Here is a 15117-nt window from a genome sequence, read left to right as displayed (position 1 = left end):
TTCAACTGACTAAATATGGAGCTTGAAGGTGTCTGTGTACAAACTGTACATTGTTCAACTATTTGAAGCCCGAACAGTGTATTTGTGTTAAATAATGTGTATGTTAGGTCATTCCTTCACACCACAAAGTTAGAACAAATCAACAGTTCAGCTGCTGCCATTTCAAAACAGGGACACACTGTACATCAGGCACGGTTACAAAAACCTGATTGTAGATTTTCTTTCTCTGATGAAAACAACCGTAAATCCTAATCCTTCCTAATCCAATGGACACACTGAGTAGTTGTAAACACAGACAATAAGTAATACGCAACTTCAGAGAAACAGGTACGTTTCAAGCCGCTTGTTTACTACTTGTGGGGTGTTTTACTCTTCAGACGGTTTCTTCACAGATCTTGTTGTGAGCAGTTTCACGCAGGAACTATTTTCATGAACCTAACCACACCCCTTGTCCAGGAATACGTGTGAGAGTCTCTCCGGAGCTAGCTAAGCCATTAATGCTCACATCTCCTCATGCCACAACACTCTCGCTCAAAGTCAGTATACCTTCTGATCAATAATAAGACAGATCCAGATCACACTGAAGCATCATCACAAACATGTGAGTGTTTTAAAGGCTGCAGCCAAACTGTTAACATGCCTGTGACATCACTTCCTGTCTAACCTCCGCTCCCTCCTCCTCCTGCACAAAGAGGAACTGCCATTCGTCCCTTCACCTTTGATCGCTGGCAGGGAAGCAGAGATGGGAAATGTAGTCCACAGGTAAACAGGACAATGACAGAGGACAGGGGTGTGTGTGTGTGTGTGTGTGTGTGTGTGTTCACACCTCTCCCTGCGTTCCTCTCCTCCAGGCGTCGGAGAATATCGAGCTCACGGCACTCTGAGAGCGGGCGTGACCGGATGATGTCATCTCTGAAACGCCGCTGTCTGATTGGCTGGAGTGGTTGGACTGGGACTCTGAGTGGACACACGGCGGAAAGTACATTATGTTTAAGTTGTTGATGCTTATTGTGGTTTATTTATACAAAGATAAAGTTAATGTTGAGAAATGGTGCGGTACATCTTTGCAGAATTGGCAGAAACTGAATTTTCACAAAAACACAGAAATAGCGCATTAGAACAAATCATAACAAATGATGGTCATAGTAAATAAAAAAAGTCAAAATATGGTATATAATAAAGATTGTATCGCTACGAAAAAGTCGGGAACATTCCAATTATAGTATGACTTACTATAAAAATTGATAAATAAATCCATGTCTGTTCAAAATGTCATTACGGCTAGGGAACAATCCTCCTCTACTCCTAGATATCTAACCTTTTTGCCCTTTGACATTTATGACCAACCCCGACGTCTGTTATCTCCCTTAAGGAAAGCCAAAATGTTGTTGTTCCCAGTTTATGACCGGGCAACTCTCGCTCACAAATGGTTTATGGTTGTGAGAACGCTGGAACATTTCTCTCCATCTATGTCAGTGTTTCTCAAACTTTTTCATACCAAGGACCACTTAACCAATAAAAAAACACTCGCGGACCACCTAACTCCACAAATATCCAAAATCACATCGTTTTTCTAGAACAGATTACAAATCGCCTGAAAACGGTACAAACAAGTGGCAATATGTGTGATGAAGGTGTTGCGCTGGGCTATATCATGCAACCGGAGGTTAAACTTAAGCTCGCTCCATTGCGGAGATATTCCCGCGAGAGTGCGGAAAACTTAAATGTATTTATTTATTTCAAATGTGAAATGTTACCAATATACTCACAGACCCCTAGGGGGCGCTCACGGACCACCAGTGGTCCGCGGACCACACTTTAAGAAGCACTGATCTATGTTGATCTCTGTGAACCTGTTAAAAGGGCTAGCGAGAGAGAGGCGCTTCAGAATCGACGTGGCAACCCTCCCGTGCGGTCAGAACCTCTGGCTGCTGTGACTTGTGATGTGAATCCTCCGGCCGATACTCGTAATAAACCATCAGTGTTTGACATCAAAGCTCCAACTCTCCTCGTGTCTCTCTGAGTCCTGACTCTCCATTGCTGCAGAAGTTTCCCTTTATCCCAAAAGTCAACTGTGTGAAACTGTCCAAATAATCAAATAATTGTTGAGCTATGGCTAAAAAGGCCCCAGTGACTTTGAGCTCTGAACACCACATTCTAATCAGGATGCTTGTGAGCATTTTTGAAACAAATCCCTCAAAGTTTTCCTTAAAAATAGCATTCTGGAAAATGGGACAGAAGGACAGACAAGCCGAACACATAAAGCCTGGTGCCGAGGCTCGAAGAAGGGATATTAGAATGATAATGATGTGGAACAGATCAGGAGGACGGACCTGGAAGACTGGAGGAGCTGGATCCTGATTTGATGGAGGAGGAGGAGAGGGAGGACCAATCGTAGGCCGCCTCCGTCCTCCTCATCGCCTCCTGGAAGTTAATGTACAGCTGCTTCCCGTACTGACACACACACACACACACACACACACACACACACACACACACACACACACACACACACACACACACACACACACACACACACACACACACACACACACACACACACACACACACACACACACACACACACACACACAATTAACATGACAATAAATACATGAATTGCATTGCGGCAGTTGAACATGTCAAGGTTTTAATAGTAGTGCAGGTTTAGCAGATTAAACCGAGTGCATCACAGAGACTGGAATAAAAGGGAGACTTTTATTTTCTATGACAGGAGAAATGTTGTTACCTTGGCGATTCGGATACTGTTGATCCACTGTTGGAGCGTCCTGACGTCGTCACAGCAGAGGTACTTAATGTACTGAGACTTCTTCTGGATCTGAGGGTGCTACACACACACGCGCACACACACACACACACACACACACACACACACACACACACACACACACACACACACACACACACACACACACACACACACACACACACACACACACACACACACACACACACACACACACACACACACACACACACACACACACACACACACACACACACACACACACACACACACACACTGTATTACATGTGTACAGGATGCTCTGTCTACTTGCAGTGTTGTAACTTTTACTTTTTAAACAAGATACAATACAAAGACAATGATGACAACAAAACTGGGATTTATTTATCTTGAGTTGTTCCTAACTTCAGTGGATTTTCTTATTTATGAGTCAGTTTATTAAACCAGGACACAGGCCAGAAGTCCGGCCTGCAGCAGATGAGGTTGCTTGTCTTAGCCTCAGATGGCTGAAAAAAGCTGTTGAAAATCTCTCGCAATCCCTACCTGCCGGATAAGAGTGAGCAGTGAGTGACGGAGCAAAACTAGGGCTTCAAATTAAGATTATATTTCTGCATTATTATAATCTGCCAATTGTTTTTCTAGATTAATCGTTTGATCCCATTTTCTTTAAACCTGCGTTCTCTTGTTGTGTCAATCAGCAACCTAAAGATATTCACATCAGTAAACCTATATACGAGAGGCTGAAAATGTAGCTTTTTTAGCATTTTCAAAAATTGGAAATCCCTGAAAATGAGAATAAACGAGCAAAAAAGACACGAGGCTGCTAATGGGCCCAGCATGCCGGATGAAGACACACACATTATTGTGGTGCATCTGTCTCTTCTGTGAAGTAGGTGTCATTACCGACTCCTACCGATAGGTGGCATCAGGAGATCACTGAGCCGCACGCCAGAGAGAAGTGTCTGCATGTTTCAGTGTGTGACGTACCTTCAGCACCATGCAGTAGTCCGTAGGGGCTTTGTACTTGCTCTTGTAGTCCTGACCGCTGTACACATTAACATGATCCAACTGCAGGAAACACACCAGGTCTCTGGATGCCTGCACACACACACACACACACACACACACACACACACACACACACACACACACACACACACACACACACACACACACACACACACACACACACACACACACACACACACACACACACACACACACACACACACACACACACACACACACACACACACACACACACACACACACGCACACGCACGTATTTAATTAAAAAGAAAAAGGAATAAAGACAGTTTAGTAGGTTTAAACCCTAATAATGAATCGGGGCTTTTTAAAAGTGGGTCATGACACAAAAACAGCTGCTCTCACACCTCCCCCAAAAGATGTAAAAAAAACACACAGAAAATGTAAATGTACACACACACACACACACACACACACACACACACACACACACACACACACACACACACACACACACACACACACACACACACACACACACACACCACACACACACACACACACACACACACACACACACACACCATGTATACATCACTTCAGGGGACATTACATTGACTTCCATGCATTTCCTGCAGACTTATCCTAACCTTAACCCTAACCAACACATGCCTAACCCTAACCAAGTCTTCACCCTAAAATTAATGATCCCCCTCATGGGGACCTCCAATTTGTCCCCATAAGGGAGGCGAGTCCCCACACGTGACTATGTAAACAGATTTAGGTCCCCACAAGTATAGTAATGCCACACACCCCCACACACACCCACCCACCCACCCACCCACCCACCCACCCACACACACACACACACACACACACACACACACACACACACACACACACACACACACACACACACACACACACACACCACACACACACACACACACACACACACACACACACACACACACACACACACACACACACACACACACACACACACACAACACACACACCCCACACACACACACACACACACCTTGGCCTTTCCCTTGGGAACATAGTAGATGCCAGACGCTCGGAGCAGGAAGTAGCGCTTCTTCCACGACTTCTTCCCGTCCTCCTTCAGCCACAACACGCCCTCCATCTCAGGGACGGACACCGTGCTGCCGCCGAAACACTCCTGACACACACACACAAAGACAAGAGATCCTTGTTCAGTTTCAGTGTGCAAAACATGCTATCAAAGTTATTATAAAGACCTTCTTAAAATAAACAAAATGACAATATGTGATGTTTGTTGTGGGTATAAAGGAGTTCTGCAAACTGTATCATCATCAATTGCATTTATATCAAAGATTAAAGTGTGATTATAACGGTTTGGAGAGTCTGGAAATGGTGGTTTAGTGATGAATCCTGTAGCTAACAGAATGCAATGGGCACTCCAGTATTGCTAGAATTGGTAGCTCAATGTGAACAGGCACCATTTTGTTTTGAGTAATACCGACGATAGCTGTTATTCTAAAGCCTGTTTCGGGTCCGAAGCGTCAGGCTTTCTGCAGGACCTCTGGGTGAAGATGCATGCGAGGAAGCAGCTGTGTGGTGCGGGAGGAGAACACAAACTAACCTCCAACAGAGCCTCTTTGTTCCTCTCAGCCATCTCACATGTCTCCTTCCGCCCCAGCAAATAGTTCTGCAGCAGACGAGCAGGAGAGATAGAGAAACGAGTCGTTAGCAACAATACAAAAATACAACATCTGTATTATTTCATTTAACCGTCTCCACTTAAGTGTGTGTGTGTGTGTGGATCTCACCTGGGGGTTTTTGAACACGGCGTACTTCTCGATGCGTTCGCTGAACATCAGGCGGTTCTGGCTGTCTCTGGTCCAGTTCAGAAGGTTCTCCACCAGGTTCTCATGGTCCTCGAAGATCCGCTCTGCACACAGGGGACACACGTGTTGGCTCATGTTGGGTCGATTAAGGGAAAATCAAAGATAATCAGAAAATACAGCCTGTTATTTCCACTTTGAAAAAAGACGATGCTGTCATTTACTGGTTTTATTGTGTCCTCGAAGGGGTCCAAACTCTGTTGATGTTTGAATATCCAAAAGAATAACACCAAGAGAAAAACTCAAACTGCAACCTGTCGTATATAACACATTTGACACTAAATACTTAAAGGTGGGGTAGGTAAGTTTGAGAAACCGGCTCGAGATCGCTAGAATTTGAAAATACACAACCGGAGAAAATCTGCCACTTCCTTACAGAGCCCCTCCTCCAACACACACGAACGCGCACATGACCAATGAGGGCACGAGGTAAGTCTGTGCCCCAATGGAAGGCTGACAGGCAGGTAGGCCATCCAGTTACTTTAGCCGGGCCGTTAGTGGCTCTTCCTCTTAAGATCATCACTTCCCATAGGGAATAAGAGGTCAGAGAAAGTCACTGTATTGCCCAAGGGCACTCAGCAGGGTACTGGTGTTGCTGGTGTGCATGTGTGTGTGTGTGTGTGTGTGTGTGTGTGTGTGTGTGTGTGTGTGTGTGCAGTGAAAGAGTTATTCCATAATGATCAGAGGTTCCAATTTAAATCTTCCTCAGGACAAATGCTGGCCCTAATCCCAGGTTTTTTAGGAACCCAGGTGGGGTGTGTGTGTGTGTGTGTGTGGGTGTGTGTGTGTGTGTGTGTGTGTAAATGAGGTTTGCAACACAGCACCTTCTCTCTCTCTTTCATAACGCTGACCGTCTGTTCAGCAGAAGCCCTCAAGATGTAGGTTAGATCACACACATCACTGCACCGGACCTACATATAGACTGTGTGTGTGTGTGTGTGTGTGTGTGTGTGTGTGTGTGTGTGTGTGTGTATGCGTGCGTGTAAGTGTGTGTGTGCGTGAATGTGTGTTTGAGTGTGTGTGTGTGAATGTGTGTGCGTTTGTGTGTATGTGTCAAACAGTGTTAAGTGGAGTTGAAGCATGTTGTACAGTGTGTGCTGGCAAACGCAGAAGACACCACCCAAGGGTGTGTGTGTGTGTGTGTGTGTGCGTATGTGTGTGTCTACTACGTCTTTCTGGCTGAATATCTGTGCCGCATAATGTAATAAACAAATTGACTCAACTATGACCTTTCCTCAACACACACACACACACACACACACACACACACACACACACACACACCACACAACACACACACACACACACACACACACACACACACACACACACACACACACACACACACACACACACACACACACACACACACACACACACACACACACACACACACACACACACACACACACACACACACACACACACACACACACACACACACACACACACACACACACGCGCACACGGTTTGGCGGCACATGAAAGCTCTTTGACATCTATTTTGAATGTATATATTGTTATTTCAATAAATTCTTACATTTCTACACTCAGCATATTTCGCACAAGTGGGAGTTCTTCCTTGTTTGAGCTCTAGATGACAGAGGGCGTCATATGCTGTGCAGATCATCAAGCACCCTGAGACCAATGTGTGATTTCAGATATTTGCTGTACAGTCCAAATCAAATGGGATGGAATGAAGTCTGTTGCAATAGTTCAGACACAGACAGATACGTTACGTCAGCATTTGGAGCCATTGCAGCGTTTCATGTCAATCCTGCCTGAAGATAGTTAATCCAGTTCAGATTCATTATTAATGTAATCATCTGAAGTGTGCCATCTGTTTTACATGAACCTCCACTCACTCTGCGCCAGTGATATACATACCTCCACGCATCACTACACCACGGACTGTACAGCCATTTAATCATACACAGATCTTCATAAGCCTGCATGTGCTGCTCAGTGTGTGTGTGTGTGTGTGTGCTCACCCATCTGCAGCTCGTTGATGGTCTCCACCAGGGACCAGTCTGGACTGAAACCGCAGTGCGATTTCTCCAACAAACTGTCCAAAACCTGAACAACAGAAGAGACAGTGAGCACTCAGGACATCTATCCCGACTGATGACATCTCATATGAATAATAACTTTATCAACACAGCATCTTGAAATACAGGGTTCACAAAGTGTTTCCACAGCCAAGAAGAACAAGAAGAAATAAGAGGCGAGAAAGAATGACAGAAAATTGAACAAAAAGCAATAATAAAGCAAAACATGAAACTACAGTTGTTACGGCGTCTGCTTATGCAACTGCAAAGACAGATGTACGACGACAACAGCATCTAGTGACATTACTACCAATGCTGCTACTGTAGTAATAATCCACATATTAATAATACAACTGTTCCATCGGTCCTCCATACAGTGCCGCAGTGACGCGTCCTAACACCCGGAAGTAAGTTAGCATGTTACCACTTCTGGTTCCTTCGACCAAAAGCAACGCAATCTCTCCGTAGCATGTTGGAAAATAGCTGAACTAAGGTCTGTGGTTGAGACACGTTGAAGAGACGGATCACGTTTTGTTCTACGACATCAAACACATCAGCAGTGACCCCACTGGTGATTTCTGAAGAGTTGACGTGTCTGAAAAACGATGGTTGTTACCGAGTGGCTGAATAGGACTACAGAAGATGTTGAGGCCGTTGTACGTCATTACGCCGAACACGTAAACACTCCGCTAAGTGTGTTTGCCCTGTTCTGCTTGAAAGCCAGTCCCTGCCTCCTGCAAAGTGTTCAAACAAAAGCTTCAACTTGTTCCATTTAGAGTCTGTAGTTTGAATATGGATCTTAAGTCGGCGTGACGTTGACGCAGCGACCCTGCTGTAGGTCCTTTATAGCACAACGTTAGCATTAGCTTCTGGCGACTAGATTTATGATTCGAACATTTTAAAAGTAGACATGTGGAGATTATCCGGCTGAACAAAACGTGACCCGTCTCTTGAATGCGTCTCAACCACAGACCTTAGTTCCAGCTATTTTCTAAAACCCTAAGGAGAGATTGCGTTGCTTTTGGTCGAACGAACCGGAAGGAGTTTGCTTCCGGGTTTTAGGACGCGTCGCTGCGGCACTCTATTGGACTCCTTTTTTGCTTCCTGAACATAGCGACATCACTAAGTAACACTAGCGCTTCTATTGGCTAGCGCCCCAACACATTGTACGTGACAGGCTAAGGGGCGGGACGTCTCAAAGCGATGTTTACCTGTCTGACTGTCTGTCTCTCGTCCACCATCATCGTCTTCGAGCTCTCGTCTGACAGATGAACACGAATCACCAACTATGAGGAGAGAGGACAGAAGATCATTATCTTCATCGGAGGATAAAACAAGTCCTGTTAAATTCGTGATACTGATTGTTTGCACCAATAATCCAGTTGTTCAGTTCACAACACAATGGCATGTTGTTGTTTTCTCATCAAATTAAATGGGGCTACTTCGTGGCTGAAAGGCTCATTGAGAGTAGGGCTGTGCAATTTAATCGATCCTGCTGAATATCGTGATATATATCGTATTGTGAGCTGAATATCGTGTATCGTATCGTGAGATCGCTACAGGCCTCATTGAGAGTACATCATGAAATATTTAAACTACATGACTTTGAATACTCCAGAACAAACTCCAGACTTCTCCCGAGAGAAGGAAGTACTGACCCAGTACAGTAAGGGAGTAATAATACATAACGATATGTACACACCGCAATTATCTAAAATAACAGACACGCTAGAGGCTGAAGTATACAGTTATATCACACTGAATATGTTTTTTATTTGTTAAAGCACCATTCGTACAGGTACGCATGTGTAGATGTTTCTTATATATTATTATACAAACAATAAAAAACTATACGTAAAAAAACAGTTTTAACTATTTCTACACAACTTGATTCCTGACTGATCGATCACTTTGTCTTTGGATCTTTGGTTCTTCTATGGATGTTTTTGTTTGTCAACCCTAACCCTTAGTTTGAGTTCCTTGAATGGAGGACACTGATTGGATGTTCCTCGTTCTGATGTATTTCAGTCATTGTTCAATTCAGTGTGCCATTGTGATAACAAGCCAATAGCCAGGAAGAGATACCTTTGTTTCTTTCTGCACAACTAAACCACAAACCACAGAATGGCCCACTGTCTAATTCATATTTCATCAAGTGCGTGTGTGCGTGTGTGTGTGCGTGTCTGTGTGTGTGTGTGTGTGCGCGTGCAGAGAAACCCACTGTCACTTTTTTAGGGATTTGTTTTGGATCATCAAACAGACGCTCAGTCAGGTAGCGGGTGGTCTGACTCAGTGTGTAATAAATCCAGGTTGTTAATCCCCCCCCCCTCTCTCTCTCTCTCTGTGGGATTGGGACTTAACTTGCAGTGGTCATTATGCTGAGTGCTCAGTGTGTGTGTCTGTCTGTGTGTGTGTGTGTGTGTTTGTGTGTTGACCCCAGCTGTTATTGACCAGAGCTTTTCATGTGGAGTCACACTGACCATTCTGGAGCATGTTTTTCTCTTGTGTGTGTGTGTGTGTGAACCAGACTCACCTTTTTAACCTGCGCCTCCTTGATCTTCTCCAGAGCGACCCGGATGTTATCTGCCTTCAGCTTGGCAGCCTGCTCCTCCTGTGTACACACACACACACACACACACACACACACACACACACACACACACACACACACACACACACACACACACACACACACACACACACACACACACACACACACACACACACACACACACACACACACACACCACACACACACACACACACACACACACACACACACACACACACACACACACACATTGATGACACCGGTAAAACAGTATTGACACATTCCTGCACGCGGGTTAAAGAGGCACAACATGCCCAACCTACCTGAGGTCTCCAGCAGGCATTCATTACGGTTTCTTTGTTGATTTCCAACCAAATGCAAAACAACCAACACTTCTGTGTCTGCTTAGAAATCAAATCTACAAAATATGAGTGTGAAAAATCCCATTTTCTATCGGAAGAGTTTGAACAAAGGTCTCATAGTATTCCAAGTTGTTCCACATGACTCCTGCTTCCGGAGGCTTCCTCCTACAGATGGATGTGTATCATGGAATGAATGAAGAGCGAAAGCAAACCGATGTAAAAGCAGATTATTCCACAAAACAGCGTCCCCAAAGTTAGTCCCAACAACAGAGAGGAAACATCATGTTTGGTCCTGAGTGCAAAACATGCTTCTCCTCTTCATCATCATGCCGGTATTATTGTGCTCGCAGGGAAATGGGATTGGGTTATTCCTCGGATGCTACAAGGTGGTATTCTCTCTCTGAAGGATAATCCAACACACACACACACACACACACACACACACACACACACACACACACACACACACACACACACACACACACACACACACACACACACACACACACACACACACACACACACACACACACACACACACACACACACACACACACACACACACACACACACACACACACACACACACACTCAAGTTTGTGGGAATGTCAGCGTCTCTCTGTCAAACTAGAAGATAGCACTGTGAGAAAGTCAACACCCGACTTGTCAACCTTCAATAGAGCCAAGGAAGTCAGCTGTGAGGAAAACAAACAGCAGAAGGATGCATGAAGGACGTGTTAGAGTCTTAAATCCAGCGGAGCCGAGTGCAGGCGCTAACACAACATCCGCAAGCAACACAAGCGTAGAAAGAGAGGAGAATTTGTAATAGATCTGTTGGCAGGTTTAGTTGTCCTCAGAGTCAGATGTCCTCAGTGGACAGACAGGAACGCCTGGTTAGCGCTGCAGCTCTGACTAGCTGTGAAAGATGCTACCTTCTGCGGTCACATCCTGCCTGTCCGAGCGAGAGCAGCGAATGAGAGGAGAGAGAGAGGTGGAGATGGATGCTGGTGGGGGAGGGGTGTTTGTTTTATTTTTTTGCTGTGCCAACTTACATGCAGAGGCAATGGTCTCTTTATCTCAGGCTCTCATGCCCCCTCCTCTCAGTGTATCTCACTCTCAATGCAACACACACACACACACACACACACACACACACACACACACACACACACACACACACACACACACACACACACACACACACACACACACACACACACACACACACACACACACACACACACACACACACACACACACACACACACACACACACACACACACACACACACACACACACACACACACACACATTAAGCTCTTAAACAGCTTCATAACGACCAGCCTATGTTTTGTTGGTCAGGATCAACGCCTGAGGATTTACATTAAAAGCAGTTTTATCCAACGTACTGAAATACAAAGTCAATAGAAAAACATAAAAATATGTCAGAATATCATTTTAAAGAAATTATTTGAATCACTCATTAGGTATAGCATTATAATAGACTTAACAAATATTTAGTTTTATTTAGCATTAGTGGTGCATGCATTGTGTGTGTGCAGAAAAAGAAATAATATAGACAATTCTATGTCAAAAATATGTGTACAGAGCGCTAACTGTCAGCTACCATTTAGTCTGACAACAAATATACTGTATGTATATTCAGGGTTCATACTCTTTTTCACCACTGATTTTCCATGACTTCTCCATGACCAAAAACATTACTTTCTCAGCGGTACCACTGAAAATGGTTTATTTTAACATGGAACAGGAAAACAAGGTCTGCATATGAAACATGTTGTGCCGATCTAAAACAAATCATATAGTAGGCTTACTAGCTTCAACGGCTTGCTGCGTTTGACACTGTTGACCACAACATATTACTAGACCGACTGGAAAACTGGGTGGGACTTTCGGAAACAGTTCTAAATTGGTTTGAATCCTACTTAAAGGACAGAAACAACGTTGTTTCTATAGGTACATACACACCTGAGTTGACAAATATGACATGTGGGGTTCCTCAAGGCTCCATCTTGGGGCCTCTTCTCTTTAACATCTACATGCTACCACTGGCTCAGATAATGAAAAACAACAAAATAAGTTACCATAGCTATGCGGATGACACACAAATCTACGTAACAATTTCACCAGGAGACTATGCTCCAATTCAAACACTGAGTAAGTGCATTGAACAAATAAATGACTGGATGTGTCAGAACTTTCTCCAATTAAACAAAGATAAAACTGAGGTAATGGTTTTTGGAGCCAAGGCAGAACGTATAAAAGTTAGCGCTGAGCTTCAGTCTGCAATGTTCAAACCAACAGATAAAGCCAGAAATCTAGGTGTAGTCATGGACTCTGACCTGAGTGTCAACAGTCACATTAAAACAGTTACTAAATAAGCTTACTATCACCTAAAGAATATATCTAGGATTAAAAGACTAATGTCACAGCAGGATTTGGAAAAACTTGTCCATGCTTTTATCTTCAGTAGACTCGACTACTGCAATGGTGTCTTCACAGGTCTCACTAAAAAATCTATTAGGAAGCTGCAGCTGATTCAGAATGCCGCTGCTCGAGTCCTCACTAACACTAAGAAAGTGGATCACATCACTCCTGTTCTGAAGTCTTTACACTGGCTTCCTGTGTGTCAAAGAATAGATTTCAAAATATTGCTGCTGGTTTATAAAGCACTGAATGGTTTAGGCCCAAAATACATTTCTGACCTCCTGCTAAATTATGAACCATCCAGATCTCTCAGGTCTTCAGGGACTGGTCAGCTTTCTGTCCCCAGAGTCAGAACTAAACATGGAGAAGCAGCGTTCAGTTATTATGCTCCAAATATCTGGAACAAACTCCCAGAAACCTGCAGGTCCGCTGCAACTATTGACTACTTTTACATCCAGGCTGAAGACTTTTCTTTTTGTCGCTGCTTTTAATTAAACTATTCATATCTTAAACTGCACTGTAACTTTTATCCATGTATTTTTTCTTTTAATGTTTTAAATTTAAACGTAATTAATTTCTCCATGACATTTATGAGAGGGACTGCTCGATAGAGTATTTATTATCATTATAGTATTACTATTTCGGCGATTAGATAAAATATAAATTATATTTGATGCAACTTTAGTTACATTTCCATGACTTTTCCTAAACTTCTCCAGGGCCTGGAATTAGCATTTTGAATTTCAATGACTCTTCCAGGTTTTTAATGCCCGTAAGAAGAACCCTGTATATTGTTACTGTGGCTGTTAGCAATTATAAATTATAATATAACGTTTAAAAGACGAGAAAAAGCATCATTTCTGATGTTAAAGCAGGATACAGTGCAAGACTGATAATATACTTAGTCACAAAAATAAAAAATAAATGTAGCGGGGACAATTGAATTAGACGCTAGTTAAGTATTCGTTATGCACATTAAACAGACTTTAATCAATATAAAAAATATAAGAGTAAATGTAGAATAAAGGATTCAATTTGACAAATAATAAAATACATCATGTTGATCATTTCAAATAAGGTGCAACTTTTGAAAAATAACTATAATAAATAATTTTTTAGTGTTAGATTGTTGCAACGTGAATGAGAGGTAGCCAAGGCATTTGGTAACCCCTGTCATATTGCACTATTCTGTTTTATGTCAATTAACATTTGAATTATAACTGTCAGCTATAATTATCATCAACATCAACATAGAGGTTATCATTGTTGGGGAACATTTTTCAAGGCCCATAACTTTGACCCAGTTTATCAGTTCTGTCCTGACTGAGCACACGCACCTGTAGCCTTGGCTGCTGTGCTCTCAGTGTTCTGTCTCCCTGTTCCTGCCTGTTGGCGGCAGCTGATAGAGGTGTTATGATTCTATCTTGTTATGCAGCATGTTGATGATGCTCTCGGAACTAGCTAAATACACGGGTCTGGGGTCGAGTTCTTCAGAATTGACGTGGCAACTCTCCCGTGCAGTCAGATCGTGGCTGCTGTGACTTGTGATGTGAATTCTCCGGCCGAAGCTCCATATAAACCATCAGTGTTTGACATCGAAGCTCCTGCTCTCCCGTGTCTGCTTCCTGAGTCGGGGACTCCCGCTGCATTGCTGCTGCACACAAGTTTCCCTTACAATCATGACATTTGGTAAAATAAGATTCCCTTCAAAGAGACAAACTCATCTTATTATTATTATTCAGTCTGCGTTTCGTTTGTATATCTTAATATATATGAAAAATACTGTTTAATTATTAATGATGGTGTGATGTAAATGGTAGTAAGATTTGACATGAATAATTAATTAATTGGTTTCAGGGTTTTTCTTTCACTTAAATAATCCCTGTATCTTTTCAGAAAACATTGAAACCATCTGATAATCCATTCATTCAATCCATTGATCTTAAATCTGTTTTTACTGGCACCAATTTGCATTTGGACCTTATCACGTTCTTATTCTGCCTCCCACCACAGACGTCAGGGTTTTTCTTTCCCTCCCACCGCTGTCGTCCTCTCCATTTT

General features: G+C 43.2%; 1 protein-coding gene across 1 annotated transcript in view; it reads right to left on the bottom strand.

Annotated features, from left to right (window-relative positions):
- LOC117466993 (ras-associated and pleckstrin homology domains-containing protein 1-like) overlaps positions 1-15117 on the bottom strand; it is an 80716-nt gene that overhangs the window by 4372 nt on the left and 61227 nt on the right. The window contains 10 exon segments of the mRNA XM_071207076.1: positions 827-957; positions 2334-2454; positions 2750-2848; positions 3755-3865; positions 4797-4940; positions 5385-5450; positions 5572-5693; positions 7638-7722; positions 8906-8980; positions 10228-10305. Coding sequence (XP_071063177.1) covers positions 827-957; positions 2334-2454; positions 2750-2848; positions 3755-3865; positions 4797-4940; positions 5385-5450; positions 5572-5693; positions 7638-7722; positions 8906-8980; positions 10228-10305 — 1032 coding nt within the window.

Source organism: Pseudochaenichthys georgianus, chromosome 21 (genome assembly GCF_902827115.2).
Source record: "Pseudochaenichthys georgianus chromosome 21, fPseGeo1.2, whole genome shotgun sequence".
NCBI classification, from domain to species: Eukaryota; Metazoa; Chordata; class Actinopteri; order Perciformes; family Channichthyidae; genus Pseudochaenichthys; species Pseudochaenichthys georgianus.
Note: the sequence above shows the minus strand (reverse complement) of the source record. Positions and strands in the feature narration are given on the sequence as shown.